A 16,424-nucleotide genomic window follows, 5' to 3' on the forward strand; every position below is an offset into this window, starting at 1 on the left:
GCCAGAAGGTGCTGTCTACTCTGCCCCTTCTTGCGCAAGAAAAACCCTCTTGCGCAATGCCGTTATTCCTGAAAATAATCAGTGTAGCGGCATTGCACAAGAGGGGTTTTTCTTGCGCAAGAAGGGGCAGAGTAGACAGCTCCTTCTAGCGCAAGAGCCTCTTCTGCAAAAATGGCAGCTCATTAGGTATGCAAATGAGGCGCTTAGCCTCATTTGCATACTTCTGGTGCAACAACCCGCCAGTGTAGACATAGCCCCAGTGTGTCTGTGCTTCAGTCTGGGAATCTTTGGGGCAAGAAGCTTCTACCCGCACAGGGCACGCTGTCAGCACTTCCTTGGTGCGGAGTCCAAGATACCATGGTTCCAGCTGTTATACTGAAGAAGGGACTAGTCTAGGAATAGCAACTGAGGGAGAAGGCCATTTGAGAGTCCACGGAAGAAGAGTCACGCAGGACAGGAAGTTCTCTCAAGAGTTATTTCTGCTCAGGAAGAAATGAAGCCAAAGGAGTTCACTCTCAGGGGGGCGATGGAGTCAAATTCGGATTAAGGCCCCCACTATGCTGGAAAAGATCCAGGGGAAACGACTTCGGGAGCAACCGGTTTTTACACTTTGTATTTAGCAGCTTCATATGGACTTAGAAGCCCTTGTGCCCTCTTCCCTGCGAGAGAAAAAGGGTTTCACGGTGACAGCTGGAACTGCTCCAAACCCCATGGCCTCCTGATGGATTCTGGGGGCCAATCAATTAGCACCCCTGTGCCATTTTACTGCCCTCCTTGCATGCAGCAGCCTGAGCCCCGAAGGGAAGACAGGCTCTTGGGGAAGCGTTTGATTGGCTGTGTCAAGCAGCCAATCAAACGCATAGAGGTAGGTGTGCGGCAGCAGAAGCCACCACCCAGAGTCTGGTGTTCTCATGCCAAAGTCTGCACTGCGGAAAAATAGGCCGATTCCTCTTGCAATCTTCCTACACAGCTGTTTACTGCCTGCGGATTACTGCAGTCACATGAGCTGCTTTACAGCAAAGCCAAGCTGTCTTCATGAGCTGAGAAGGTCACTGGGAAGACACGGGGCTCAAGAGAGAAACATGCTGCCCTCCACAGGGCAGCTGGGGGCATGATTTGCAGCCCAAGGCAAGAAGGAGCAGCGGCATTCACATGCCCTTCCTGGTCACAGGGCGAGAGAAAAATGGTTTCACGTTCAGGCCTGTCATAAGGTGCCACCCAAGGGGAGCACGGAACGGGTATTTGCTACCTATGTCCGTCTCACCCTGTTCCTTTGCTAGAGGGGAAGGACACAAATTGCTGGATCCCCAGGAAGTGAAAGAAGGACGGAGTTGGAATTTGCCAGTGGCTAGTCCCTATTTGCATTTCATGTTTGAAAAATCACATCTGAGTCCCCCACCTTCTGGAGCAGTTCTCTATCTCCAGCAGAGGCCAGAATGTGATGATTCGGACAAAGCCAGCCATGCTGGCCCAGGGATGGCAGAACATTCCTTCCTGGCCCAGTCGTGATCTGCCGACATCCTGTGGTAGGAGTGCCGATTACTCCTTTCTTAGCAGGAGCAGCTAGAAATGTCATCCAGCCCCTTCTCAAAGCCAGCAGCAGCGCTTGGCTCTTGCGGAAAAGCAGGCACGTGATACATTTTATAAAAGCAGAAGCACCGATGTCCTGTGTGACCGGATCATCACATTACTTCCCAAACACGTGCTGCCTTCCCCACTATGCCATGCACAGAGCTTTAGGTCCCCACCTCTACCTCGTACTCACAGGAGTCCTTCCCTTGACTAAAATGAGATAACTCACATGAGTGATGGCTAATGGGCCGGCCTCTTAGCTACGTCCTACAGGCACAAGACAGTTTTTGCCTGTAGATTTTAAATCAGCATGTGCTGCAGAGATCTGCTCAAGGAAGATAAACACCATGCAACGAGGCTTCACACGGGCGAAGCAAAACATGTAGCATAAGGGAATGTAAGTGGTCTGGATGATTCTTTAAGATTCTTAACCTGTTTTCCACGATGGGCGATGGGCTTTTTAAGGGAACTGCGACCCGAACAGGTTCAGCCCCATCTGTTCTGTGCCCGGAGAGGCTGCTTTGCATCCTGGTACGTGGGGAAGTGACGAGTTGGAAGCCTCTGTCTAGACCAGGGATTGGAGGAATCTGACAGGACTACAAAGGCAACTCTGACTGGCCCTTACTCTGAGGAGAAAGGAGGAGGACTGGGTCTGACACCACTGTGAAGAAACTCCAGAGAACATACCTGGCAAGCCTGTTCCTCCCTTACAGGGCCAGAGGCACAAACATGCGTCAGTGCTTTAAATTAAACTCACCAGAAACGTGTGGGGGAAACCCCCTGTTGCAGGTTAACTTACAAGGGATTTCTTCTGCCTGCAGGGGAAGTTTATGGGAGGAACCACCTCTCATTTCATTCGATGCCTTATACAGTTACAACAGCTTGCTGGGATTTGAGCCAGCTTCCCATTTGGATCAAATTGCATCCCTCGCCCACTGACATCCATTAAGAGCGAGCCTGTAGCTGCCCTCAGGTTAGACGACTTTTCTCCTCCCCCAAAAATACAAGCCATCGCATTTTCTAATGGACTCTTCACTTCTCCTAAAAACGGGGAGTGCCCAGGCTTCGACCAGCTAATAGCCACGTGGGCAGCCTGCCAGGAAGCCAAGAGCCGTGTCCTACCTGCATCAAAAAGTTCAGAGTGCAGCCAGCCTCACCGGTGACGCAGAGCCACAGAGGCGGTAAAACTCTTCCGGATCAGGACCAAGGCAGGGTAACCCCAGGCAGCACATGGGTGTTCTGAGAGCCCAGTTACACCTTGGCAACACGGCAGCCAGCCCTGCCTGCCAAGGGGGAGTGTGGGGAGGGAAATGACAATGCAGCTAAGGGCAAACGAGGCTCCCAACGTGGGTCTGAAGGAAAATCGGCTTCTCCCAGGAATGAAGTCAGCCAGCTGGGAGTCTGAAACTCCACCCTAAGGAGCCACAGCGGTGGCAGCAGCAGGTGCTTCTTCACAGGACCCAGACATCAGAGGATCAGAAGGCACGAGGGCCAAAAGTTCCCCCTTCCTCCAAGTCTCCCTCTTGTGGGTGCCCTGCCCTCCCCTCCCCACTCCCGACACGTTCCCAGCTGACTGTTCATGGAGGCAGCTCGGCTAAGTCCCTGGCCAAGGGAGAGGGCTACCACAGCACTTGCCCAATGCTGCCGGATGAGACACAACTGAGGATTGTGAGCAAGGAACTTCAGATGGTGGGAAAGATTGAGTTACGGGGCACTTTTTTCCATGGTGTCTGCTATTAGAATGGAAGCTCTTTGGGGCAGGGCCTGTGTCCTCCTGTATCTTGAGAGCCCCGAGCAAATGTTGAGCATTGCCACAAGGAAAAATGTACGTGTGTAATCGGATTTGGCAGCGGAGCTGGGAGCAGCGCCCCTTCTTCCCTAAAACTAGGTGGAGCAGGGAGAATCTGGCTGGAATTTAAGGGGCAGCTTGGGGCTGAGCTTTTCCTGCTGTCACTGTTAGCCAAATCCTGCTATAAATTTGCAAGCCAAGCAAAATGACTCTGGATGCCAAGGCTATGGGACCGGGCGGGGAGGCGCTCCCAGGGCATGCATCCATGGAGGCTTTCCCGACTGCAACTGTGTGTACAAACCCAGCGCTGCAGCACAAGCCCTGCAACGCAAATTGCCCTTTGTTATTTAGTTAGCGCTCGGTGGTGCCAACTGAAAAGGGACCCACAGTGTCCTGTGACCGCGCTCCCTCTTGCACATCGCGGAGTCTTCCTCCCCACTCCCGGTGGCCACCACGGCTGGAAAATGGAGTCTCGGTCCCGCGACAGGGACGTTCAGCTGAGGGATGTTTCACTGTTTGTACACCGCTTAGTGGGAAACGCCAACCGGCTGACATTCCCCGCCTCCGCTTACGGTTGCTCCCCCATAATCACGCCTGCCCAGGCAAAAGCCTGAGACTGACTTGAGTGAGTCAGGCAACCAAATCCCATGGCAATTTGACAGGATCTGGGCATGCTGCTCCCTCAAGCCACTTGGAAGAAACCACAACGCTAGTGACAGCGGGAAGGACGGAGCTTCACTGGCTACATTTCGGTGCGGAAAGCAGAACTGCTTTTAATCGTCACCGCACAAAGGAAATCCCACTGGCTGGGATTTTTAAGATACAAAAACTAGAGGTCCAAGGAGATGCCGATGCGTCTGTCATATGCGTGTGCCCTCCTCCGGCTCCAAGCAAAAGGAACCATATTGCAGTGCTGATGGAGGGAGGGCCGCTATTTCTTTAAATGTAATGTTAATGCCTCGTAATCAGCTTTAATTTTCAAACAGACCCAGCCCTCCTGTCTGTTTTCCCTAATTCATGACACGTGGAAGGTAAATGGCCCTGTGCTTAAACCAGGGCAGCATCCGCTGTGACAGCTGGAGGGACTGTAAGTCTCAGCTGCCTGGTAATAGGAGTGGATGTCAAAACTCTCAGGGGGAGGGGGAGCCGGGGAGGGCAAGGGAGGTAGGGGAGATGCTACAAGGTCACCAGGGAGCCGGGAAGCAGCGCTTGCAGACAGGGTATATCGTTCACTGTACTGATGAGAAAGCCTGAAAACTAACTAGATCCCAGAGATGCTCCAAGCCACGTTCAAGCTGAAAGGGGACTTGGGGGAACCCCCAATGGCTGACAGACTTCACCCTGCTCTCTGGAGACTTGCAAACCGTCCATGGCTCACAGAGATGACCCTGAGAAGCAAGGGGGGGGGGGGGGGGGGGGGGGGGGGGGGGGGGGTGTCTTTGGAGTGTATCGGATTGCACCTAATAGGTAATTCAACACAAATCCAAGCCAGAGCCAACCACAGATGTGGACCCCCTCTCCTTGCAAATGACTTGATTCGAGCAGAGCTTGCAGGGATGAAAAGGGCAGCCTGAGAATTGAAGGGCGCTTGCTGGGGCAGAGTCAGGAGCGTGACAGGAGCACCCAAACTGGCTGGGACACCCCCTCCTCCCACCAAGCTGATCCCAGTGGTGAGAAGAAAGCAGGAGCCGGTTATCGGGTGCACTTTGCATTGATCAGGAGCCTTTCATCCAGGAGTCTCAAAGCCCTGCAGTCATCTGTCCTACATCTGGACCCACCGGGGGTTAAGCAAATTGCCCAAGGTCACCCAGCAGGAGAGCTAGGAACAGAACCTCGGCTTCCAGCTCCACTTCCTGCTCTAACCACTGGACAAACCCTTCCTCCCTGTACTCAAGGCCTTATGACAAGCTGGCTTAGAGCATGTGAGCCTGCCACATGCCCACCCTTGTTCTTGGGGGGACCCGAGTATTTGGAGGGAAGAAGAAAGCAGGCAGCCAGGGCAGCCCAGGATCCAGTTTTCAGCAAGACTATTTTTAGCCCTACTTAGTGGGCAGACAAATAATACTAATGGCAGGAGGCATCTCATCACCGGACCTGTGTGTCAAAGCAAAGGAGCTCAGGACCCAGCAAAGCCCAGGGCCAAAAAGCCAGCCTGAGCTGGGGACAGCCAGTGCTGGCAAAGATTAATGCTCAATAATGACAAGAATGCGCAATCCTGTGGCCTGTGTTTTAAAGTAGCCGCTCCTAAAGGGGCGCGAACATTGTTCCGGGCTAGCAGGGCCCCATGCCGGGCAAACGAGAACAGTCAGTGCAGCTGGAAGAGGGATCCCAGCTGCTGAGCCCAGAGGGGAGGGTGGTTCTCACAATGCTGCCCATCCTCGGAGCTGAGCATCCACAGGCGCAGCCACCGCTAAGCTTTCATTTAGGGGCTGGGACTCACTGCAGCAGCACCGGGGAGGGAGAGGAAGCACACAGCACTGAGCCGTTTGTGGCACGTGAGCAGACGCCTGCAATTTGTCCGTCATTAAAGAAGCGACTTTCCTGACTCCCCTGCTTTCTGCAGGTTCTGGATGCGAGCAGGGAAGGAGGGGAGCGTGCACATGCAAACCTTTGCCAGTTATAGGACACAGAAAACACTGGCCCTTCCCTTCTTCTGGTCCATGCAAACTGCTATGATCCTCTTCCGTACCTCGACTTCAGGCCCTGTTTGAACGCCCCCCAGCCAGCCTGAATATAGCCGATTTAAACTCCTGCCTCTCACCTCTCAGGACCTACAAGGACTTCTGCCTCTCCTTTTTGGTTCACGAAGCTACGGTTGCCAGGCGTCCAGTAGCGAACCCGACAGTCTGGTATTTTTGCCTTCTGTCCGGTAAAAAAAAATTCAGAAAATACCAGACACCTAAAATGTCCGGAATTTTCTGATTTTTTCCCAGCCAAGGAGGTGAAAATCCCAAGCTGTCCGGCTCAATACGGAGGCAATCTGGCAACCCTAGTGCTCATCTACCAGGTTCCACAGGGGAGCTGTCCAGCCCTGCGCAGGGAGGCAAGATGGCGGGCGGCTGCCAGCAGCCTGTTAGTGCCAAAAAGCCTCAAAAGCATTTCTTAAAGGGGGCCATGCTTTTTTTTTTTTTTGCCTAACACCACTTGGGGTTTTTTTTTTTTTTTTTTTGTTTGGTATTTTTTTCAGAAACCATCTGGCAACTCTACACGTAGCTCTAATTTGGCCCTCCCCCTGCTATTCCACTCAACACTGCTCTGAAAGCGAGACTGACTTGGGAAACATATTTTGAAAGGTAGTTTGTGAATTTCCCTTTGGGTTTTTATTGTACAACAGGCCACTAACAGTAAGCAGATCATCACTGCTCTGCGCCTGAGGCATTCAAAGGCAAACACAGGTAGCTACTTACTCGACAGGTTTGTCCTACGTACTAGTGCCTTGTTCTTTATTTTTGTTATCCAGGTCATTGGGGGACACAATGCAGGGAATGGGCCCCGGGCGCCTTCCCCTGACATGCTTTGAATTGGAAGAGTTTGTACAGAGCCTGACACTCTCGCCACATGTGTGGAAGTCCCCCTGCCACGCAGACACACTCTCCTGGGTTTTATCTGCGCAGCCCTTTACATGGTGCTAGAAACTGCTTGATAGCTGCTCCTTAGTTTGATCTTGCCCAAGAAGCAAGATCCCTCAAGCAAGCAGCGATTTGCTGCGTTTCATCTGATTTTTCTCTCTCGATCGCATCGCTAATTGCCATCACATGCTGATTGAAAGCTGCAAAGTGCCCGCCCCTTTGAAATGAGAAATACCCATCTAACTGCCTGTTTGCCCTAAACTCACTCGAGAGGCATGTTTCTGTGCAGATGCCGATTTCCTTTGTTTGCAAAAGCGCAGAGCTCGATAATCCCCCTTTGCTCACGTCAAACCGTCCTAATGCTCTCGCCCTGCTTTCATCACAGCCTGATAATCCTGCCTCGCCCTCGCCAGTAAGCCCGTCTCACTTCGGTCAGGATGAAAATTGTTATTGAGAAATTTACATCTCGTCTGCCGGCTCAACGTCATGCCCATCTGCACCCAGGGCAGAAAACCAGCAGACAAATTAGTATGATTAGTAGTCCTAGCCAAACACATGCCTGGAGCAGGAAAGCAAAGGGTCTACTTGTCAGAACTGAGGGAAACTAGGCAAGCTAGAACTGGGGCCCAGGAATGCAAAAGCAGGGGGTGCTACTAGTCAGGATTGAGGTGCATGAGCAGAGATTTTGGAGGGGTGAGGGAGAGGTACATACGTTTGCACACTGGTTGTACCCAACTCAAGTCAGTATAATTAGTTCCCCCATGTACCCTCAGCAATTTCTCTCTAAGGGTTCCCAAACGGAGGGGCATGCCCCCGGGGGGGGGGGCAGGAAGAAATTCCAGGGGAGGCACGAGGTACACAGGTCCTCACCCCCACCCCAACCCCAGTCATAGAACCATAGAGCTGGAAGAGACCTCAGAAGGTCATCAAGTCCAGCCCCCTGCCCTAGGCAGGACCAATCCCAACTCAATCAACCCGGCCAGGGCTTTGTCAAGCCGAGACTTAAACACCTCTAGGGATGGAGACTCCACTACTTCCCTAGGTAACCCATTCCAGTGCTTCACCACTGTCAATCTCCCCCCCCCCCCCCCCCCGCTCCCAAGTTTTGCTGCTATTTTTGTTTTTCGGCCCCCGTTAGTTCCTTTTCTTTTCTTTTTTTTTCTCAACAAGTTTTGCTGCTATTTTGGGGGGCTCGGTGGGCCTGAGGATTTCTCAAAAATCAAAAAGGGGGCGTGATGCCAAAAAGTTTGGGAACCACGGAGATCAATGCAAGCTTCCTTCTTGACAGTCCCATTTCCTTTCCCGGCTCCCAACTTCATGCTTTCTTTTAACCTCCCATCTGTAGCTGGGAATCCTTACCAGCTCACTCACACCAACCATCCTTCCTCTTCCTCCAGGTCGTGGGAAAAAAAGCCATTTATTCTGCCAAGGCTTCCCACTGGCCACTCTGGGTTTGTAAATTGTTATACAACGGACCCACTGACACTATTAACCTAAGCTCTGTGGGGCAGGGGTTGTGGTCTGCCTTTGGCATATCTGCCTTGCCCTGGCCAAGGGGCGCGCTCTAAACAACACGTACGCACATTCCTCTATATTTAAAAATGGCACCTCACTGAGAAAGTGTATCCCCAAAGATGATCTCAGCCCTCGGAGCCATGTGAAAAGGGAAGCTATGCCAAGAAGAGAGCTAGTAAACGGGAACTGCTTTGCTGGGCTCTGCCGCAGTGTCTCCTTCCTGACAAACTTCAAGAGTCTGTCTCCGTGCCCCCTTCATTTAAAAGCAGGCTGGGGCCGTCTCCTGCTATCAGCTATTGCTCCTCCATGGGAATTAAGCTGCTTCCCCTTCCACGTGGAGGCAGGCGCCTAACCCTAGCCCTGTGCTTGCAACGCAGTCCATTTTCTCCCGTCAGAGCCCTTGCACATAGACAAACGGGGCTGTAGTGAAATCTATCTGGACTAGTGCAGCGTCTTCTTTCCAATGGTGTAAGAACACAGCGTTTGAGGTAAGGGCTTCGCCTGTTGGATTATCAGCGCCTGTACCCTGACAACACCAGATATGCCAGAAAAAGGAGAAACTGCAATGAAGGAGATTTGAGTTCCCTTAGCTGTAAGTGTTACTCCTCATAAGTGACAAGGAGTCCTGTGGCATCTTATAGACCAGTGATTCCCAATCTTTTTCCCATGGAGGAACCCCTAAAATAATTTTTCATATTCTGAGGAACTCCTACCTATGAAAACGTTTGCTTAGCCAGAAAAAGTTGACAGAGGGGAGCGCAATTCAATTACTGCTAAATTATTGTCAAGAAAATTTATTTGTAAAGAGCTGTTTTAATATAATGTTAGCTTACATTGTAAGAAAAAAAATTGTATTTATATATTCCATGATTTCTTGCGGCACCCCTGATGATGGTCCACAGAACCCTGGTTGGGAAACACTGTTATAGACAAACAGATGTATAGGAGCATAAGCTTTCGTGGGCAAAGACCCGCTTCGTCAGATTCATGATCTGACAAAGTGGGTCTTTGCCCATGAAAGTTTATGCTCCAATACATGTGTTAGTCTTTAAGGTGCCACAGGACTCCTTGTCGCTTTTGCAGATCCAGTCTAACACGGCTACCCCTCTGATCCTGCTCATAGGAATACCCATAGCCCTCTTCCAGGTACAAAGAGACGTTTTCCCCTTTGTGATCAGTGTGTTTCTCCTGGAATTGGGGTATCACTTCCTGACAGCAGATGGAAAAACAACAATAGAATGGAGAGACATAACATAGCCAAACAAGGAGGGAAGAATTTTGTCCAGTGGCTGAAGTAAAAGAACAGGAGTCAGGACACTTAGACTTTGTTTACACTCAGAACATTAAAACGCAGCTGGGGTGGCGGCTGCAGCGCTGGGAGAGAGCTCTGTGAGCGCTCTAGGTAAACCGTCCCCCTGAGGGAAGTAGCTAACAGCACTAGGAGCCTGTTTACAGAGCTGTGACTGGCAGCGCTCAGTGCAGGGGGGCTTTTTTTCACACCCCTGAGTGAGAGAGTTACAGCGCTGTAACTTGCCAGTGTAGACAAGCCCTTTGGTTCTAGTCCCTGCTCTGTTAACGTGTCTCTGCATGACTTTGGGCAAGTCTGTTAAACTCTCTTGCCTCCATTTAGCTACCCATACAATGAGTGTAACAGGCCTCAGAACACAACCCAGAGACATATGGAAATCAACACTGGTAAAATATGTTGGCATCCTTGCATGGTAGAAGCTAGCGAAAGGCAAAGGAGTTTTAGAGAGGAACACTGATTGGCAATATTAGCAAGTTCAGTCTTTATCCGAATCACTGGGCAAGGAGAATTTGCTGGTAAACTCAGTCACTGATCTAAGATAGCTGCCCTTTCTTTTGCTGCAGCTAATCACATCCAGCCACTCACATTTAATCTCCCACTGATGGAATTGCATTCCAAACAGCTTGGCTACTGACTGGCTACATCAGATGTGTAAATGTGTATACTCTGGCAGATCCTTTACCTTGGTAGCAGGAGAGAACTCCAACTAGAAAAGCTACATGCACGGGTGGCTGGGGACACAAAATCTGAATGATGATACAGAAGCTGAAAATTCCTCTCCCGTCTGGGAATGGAGGGCAGACAGCGGGAAATGATATCAAAGTCGCCTTCCTACCCTATGGGGAGATGTATTAGCTGGTTACATAATAAAACTAACTGCCTGTGCTTCCAAGGACTATTGCCGAGACAAAGACCTTCCCCTTTAATGCCACCAGAGATTAGAGCAATCGAAGAGGAGAGGAAACAAGGGGAGGGACCGTGGGTGAGGTTTTGCGCAGAGAAAAATGCCGCAAACAACAGTCTCTTTCCTAAATGCATTGTAAATCCCATCTGATTTCGAAGTCTGCTGTGAAAGCCATCTTGCATTAAAACCATTTTAATGCTGGATGAATGAGGTAGAGTGACTCAGATCCTGGAGTGAGTCTAGGCGGGGAACTGTCCAGAGGAATTCAGAGCATGAAAGCACTTTGGACACAGACCAAAAGGAACAGGCCTGACAGATTAGCTAACCCACTTTTTATTCTTAAAGGGACACCAATGTGCTTTTCCAAGTCTGACATTGTAAAACCTTCCTGGAAATAAAATGCCCTTTCTTTCCCGGCCCTTGTGTTGGTAAACCCAGATTCCCTACTGTCCTACCCCCAGGTTGCTGGTGGAGCCCTCCCCAAAACAATTCCATTTCTTTTACTTCTTTGAGAGGTAGGGGGCAGGCAATAACACCCTCAAATAAGGTATAGATTTAGAAATAGGATTTACAGGTTAATTCGTGCTCCCTCTTCAGGCCAGTTGACTCCATAGCAACAAAACCAAGTGCAATGTTATTAGTGAACGTTGCTACTGGTTTTTTTTGGTTGCATTTTCCGACAACAGACTGGTGATGTTTTAGAACATAAAGAACATTCCTAACCAATTATTTCAAGGTGGGTCAAATATGAGGCCTACACTATTAAAGGTGCTGCTTTCAATACGGAACAGACCAAAAGACAACGGCCATCACTTTGCACACTGGTAATCCTGGGACCGTTTCCTTTGGCATTTATCAAATTTAAAATAGTTCAATCTTTTAACGCTGCATTACCTTATAACTGGGCATGTTACACATGTCTTAATCACAGACAATAACTTAAATTCAACTGCATCATCAAGTCGTTTTGAATTAACTAATGCATTTCATCCGTGAACTTGGAAAGCAATGTTTTATTTACTTTGGCAGTTGAGCAAAGGCATAACATGGGACAGTTACATGTGGCTGGTTAATATTATCTGATATTTGTCTAAGACAGAGGGACTCTGATTAGGTACTCTGCTAAGATTAATAACCACTACCACAGCAATTTGCGGTTGGCTAATTATAGTAGATACCACTCAGAACAGGCACTCAGATACTGTGAGGTGTACCACAGAAAGGCCTATAAAGAAAGCAAGCAAGAGCCTGAACTGTGCTAAATGAAAATAGACAGAGCAGGGATGAATTCACGGGCATGGAAGGTGCCACAAAAGTAGATACTCAGTATCTAGTGACAATTCTCCAGTAACTAAAGAGGAACATGTGAAAAAGTCCTCTGGGTGGCAAGGAAACATGGAGGGCAGCACTTTGCAGGCACCTCTTAACCAAATTCTTTGCCACTTCAACTTCCAAGGCCATCTCATTGGCCTAAGAGGGCAGCAAAGCCCTTTTAAAAAGGTGAAACCTGGCTTATGATGCTCCTAATGGTGAAGCCTTCCTTATAGCAAAAAAAAAAAAAAAAAAAAAAAAAAAAAACCCAACATCCCCGATAACTTTCCCTTGGGGAATCAGCACTAGCTTCTTGCTAAGCAAAGCTCCTGGTTTGTCACCATTCAAAATGGAACTTCCTCCCCTTGTTTCCTGCATGGGCTGGGTTTGTTCTGACTCATCCCGTCGGCCAGGACTTGAGGGTTTGAGTAGAAAACAAAATTAAATCCAATTAAATATTTATCTGCTCTTACCATTAGCATCCTGGACTCCAGTAAGCGCTCCCACGGCTGCTGCTGTTTCACCGGACAGGACAATTTGTCCTCCCCCCTGAAGGGTGGCTTCCGCAAGCGTGGCGACAGCGTGAGCGGCTGCTTCACTGCAGACAAGAAAAGAAAAAGAACAATTAGAGAAAGGGAGCGCTGGGGTGCTTGGCTTTCACCAGCTGCCACCGAAGGAGAGCCCACACATGGGGGTGGTAAGAGCTCTCGCTAGCCAAAGGAACGGAAATGCTCATGTAGTGAACAATCCTGGGGTGTGTCTAGACTACAGGGTTTTTTCGAAAAAAGTGGTCTTTTTTCGAAAAAACTTCCCCTGCATCTAGACTGCTGCCGCGTTCTTTAGAAAGTAAATCAAAAGAACGTGGCAGTTTTTTCGACCGCGGAAAACCTCGTTTGACGAGGAATAACACCTTTTTTCAAAAGTGCGCTTTCAAAAAAAGGCGCTACGTAATGCAAACTGTGCTTTTTCAAAAGAGGGCATCCAGACTGCCTGGGTGCTCTCTTCTGAAAAAGCGGCTTGCTTTTTTGAAAGTACTGGTTGTAGTCTAGACGCTCTTTTTCGAAAGTGGCTTGCAGTCTAGACGTAGCCCTAGTGTGGAAGAGGGCTAAGATGGACCAGATGAAATGGCCTAGATGAAATTACTATAAGGTGGGTGGCAAAACTGGCCCTAACTGACTTGCATAACAGAGTAGAGGGGATGCTTATAACATTTGTGGATGGCACAAAGCTGGGAGTGGTTGCTCGTACTTTGAAGGGCAGGATTAGAATTCAAAATGACCTTGAACGAACTGGAATGAAAACACCCTTAAATCCCTCTGTCAGCAGAGGGGTGTAGTTTAGACACACCCTAAGTGACTAGTTGTACTGTTGAAAAGGGTCAGGGGGTTATAGCTGATCAAAAATTGAACATGAGCCAACAATGTGATGCCGCTCTAACACGGTTATTTGTAAGATATGGGAGGTAATTGTTAGGGATGTTAGATAGTGTGTAATTGAAGAGTCATGTAACCACATCAAATCTTAGTGGTTACGTGATTATTCGACAGTCCCTGGGGGTGGGGCCAGCAGCCAGTGCACTCCCGGCCACACTCCCAGGGAGCTCCGTCATCTCGTGCTGCTGCTTCTGCGCTAGGGGTGGCAGGCGGGAGCCAGCCCAGAAGGGAGCCAATTTAAAAACTAGCTCCCCCCTGCTGCCTTGCGCTGCTGCTTTTGATACAGCACAGGGCGGTGGCAGCCCCCGTCCATGAGGGGCCTGAGCTCCCCGCGGACTGCTGTGCCGGCATCCCATGGAGCAGCCACTGACCACGGTAAGCCAGGGCCTGGGGTGGACAGAGGCTGCTCCCCCCCACCTATGCTGCCGCCTCTGATAGAAGCAGCAGCGCAGTGTGGGGGAGGGAAAGGCAGCTCCACCTGAGCACTGGCTCCTGCCTGCCCCCTCCCCTGCACTGCTGCCTCTGACAGAGAGGCAGTAGCGTGGGAGGAGGGCAGCGAAGCGGGGGGGGGGGGGGGGCGGGCAGGGGAAGGAGGAAGAAGAGAAGCAACTCATGTAAGCCAACACGTGTAGGGAGCTGGCATGAAAACCAGCTTCCTGCATGTACCAACTCCCGCTTGCCCCCCACATCTTCCATGCTGCTACCTCTCTATTAGAGGCAGCAACGCTGGAGTGAGGGGGATAGGTGGCTGTGCAGATCCGGTGCTCGTGGGGAGCCGGCTTAACATTGACATTTGGCTACATGTTGATATCTCTAGTAACTGTCCTGCTATACTCAGCAAGGGTGAGAGCTCAGCTGGGGCCACCGTATCCACCTGTGGGGACCACAATTTAAGAAAAATGTGGACAAACTGGACAGAGTCCAGAAGAGAGCAAGAAAAAAGAAAAAACGGTTTAGGAAACCTGACCTATTAAGGTTAACGTGTTAATTGAAACTGGGGTTGTTTATTCTTGAGTCCCGATGACTGAGGAGGGACCTGAAAACAGTCGTCAAATCTGTTAAGGGCTGTTACGAAGAGGATTATGCGCAATTGTTCTCAATGTCCACTGAAGATAGGAATCTATCAAGTTCGTCCGCAGCAAGAGAAGTTGGCTACTAGGAAACATTTCCCAACTATCAAGCTCTGGAATAGGCTGCCCAGGGAAGCGGTGGAATCCCTGTTATCAGACGCTTTTAAGAACAGGTTAGCGAAACACCCATCACAGACGGTCAAGGTCTATTTGGCCCTGCGTCAGCGCAGGGAGCTGGATTAGGCCTTCTCAAGGCCCTCTCCAGCCTCACATTTGTAAGATTCTATAAAATGACCCAACTGGCCCTTCCAATCTCTAATTTCTCCTATTATAAAATCCCTCTTAGTGCACATGTAATAGCCTTTTGCAAGGGACTTTTGAGAAGCCCAGGTAAGTTATAGCAAGTGATTGGACCTTATGCAAAAAGCCCTAACAAACTGGAGAGACAGGCTCTTCCTGTGCAGAAACCGTACTAGTTTTTCCCCATCAAAACCCCATTTCCTCCATCTGTTGTAATTCTACCTTCAGTAATTGTTTCAACCAATTCACCTTCCCCTGAAGTCAAGCTCACTGGTCAGTTTTTCTCTTGATCACTTCAGCTCCTTTAATCCAAAGCCAAACATTTTGCTACCTAGTGGTTTAATAGCTCATTTTAATGAGAGGGTAGCAGCTGAGTGACTTGTGCTATTCATGTGTTTGCTCCAGAGCCTCTTCTTTAGAGAGCTGAATATCTGACAGTGCTTCACCTAGACTATCTGAACAAGCAGATGCATCTTCGGCAGTGAAGATGAATGCAAAGTCGTCATTTAGCTTCCCTAAGAACTTCCTTAATTGCTCCATAGTAGTCCAAATCCACCCACAGCTTTTCTTGCAGGCTTCCTATGTGTTATTTGTTTTATGTCCTTCCCTCTTGACCTTTTTAATTTCCATCATAGAGTATACGCTCCTTCCAGATGACCTGGCTTGGAGTCTCATTTCTAAACGACACCTGTTTGGCTCAAAATAATTCCCATTGTATTTGACCGTATCATCTTGGTTTTTTGCCTTCTCACCTCTTTTTGCCTAGGAAGTTATGCCAGATCTCCTGAAAATCTGCACCGGCAAAAAGACATTTATAGCATGGGAAGACTGGCTAAAATAAACAGACTTCACTTGCAGGAGCTGCGCAGGCAGGAGTGGCTCATATTTAAATCCACTTTCAAGGGTAATTTAGCATCGCAATGAACTGTGAAGACTGCCTCCCTGAAAATAGTAATAGTGTTTTGTTTTATAAATGCTCTGTCCACCTATGTTGAGCTCCCCAGGTTTATCCACTAACTCATTTACATGCCCTCCCTTTCGTCCTCTCTTGCTGGAAGGTGCTCCTAAGAATCCCATCCCTAAACCCATTCCAGCAATTGCTTCGTGTGCCACACCTGCACACATCTGCTAGTTACAATGATGCTACTTCTCCAGGGACCCCTAGATACCATGCCTGCACCTGATGGAGTGACGAGGTGTACACTACAGAGGGCAGCTTTGTACTAAAACCAAGTAGAAACCTGCCAAAGCTGGTAACAGTAGCCAGCTCTTATGGACTGGGGTGTCCTCGAGGCCTAGTGACAGACCCACGAAGAGAGAGGTGGGAAACCTCAGCTCACTGTCAGGACTGCTGAAGGAGGTGGTGGTAGAGAAGGAGGACTATGCTCCTTGAGTCAATCCAGAACAAGAGTCCCATATGAAGAGAGGCTAAAGAGACTGGGACTTTTCAGTTTAGAAAAGAGGAGACTGGGGGGATATGATAGAGGTCTATAAAATCATGAGTGGTGTGGAGAGGGCGGATAAAGAAAAGTTATTTATTAGTTCCCATAATAGAAGAACTAGAGGACACCAAATGAAATTAATGGGTAGCAGGTTTAAAACTAATAAAAGAAAGTTCTTCACACAGCGTGTAGTCAACCTGTGGAACTCCT

General features: G+C 49.4%; 1 protein-coding gene across 4 annotated transcripts in view; it reads right to left on the reverse strand.

Moving 5' to 3' along the window:
- NRF1 (nuclear respiratory factor 1) overlaps positions 1-16,424 on the reverse strand; it is a 136,751-nt gene that overhangs the window by 18,906 nt on the left and 101,421 nt on the right. For all 4 annotated transcript variants that reach the window (XM_006120331.5, XM_025183218.3, XM_089778049.1 and 1 more), the window contains one exon: positions 12,443-12,567. In XM_006120331.5, coding sequence (XP_006120393.1) covers positions 12,443-12,567 — 125 coding nt within the window. The remainder of the gene's footprint in view (positions 1-12,442; positions 12,568-16,424) is intronic.

Source organism: Pelodiscus sinensis, chromosome 1, assembly GCF_052426305.1.
Source record: "Pelodiscus sinensis isolate ZL-2025 chromosome 1, ASM5242630v1, whole genome shotgun sequence".
NCBI lineage: Eukaryota > Metazoa > Chordata > Testudines > Trionychidae > Pelodiscus > Pelodiscus sinensis.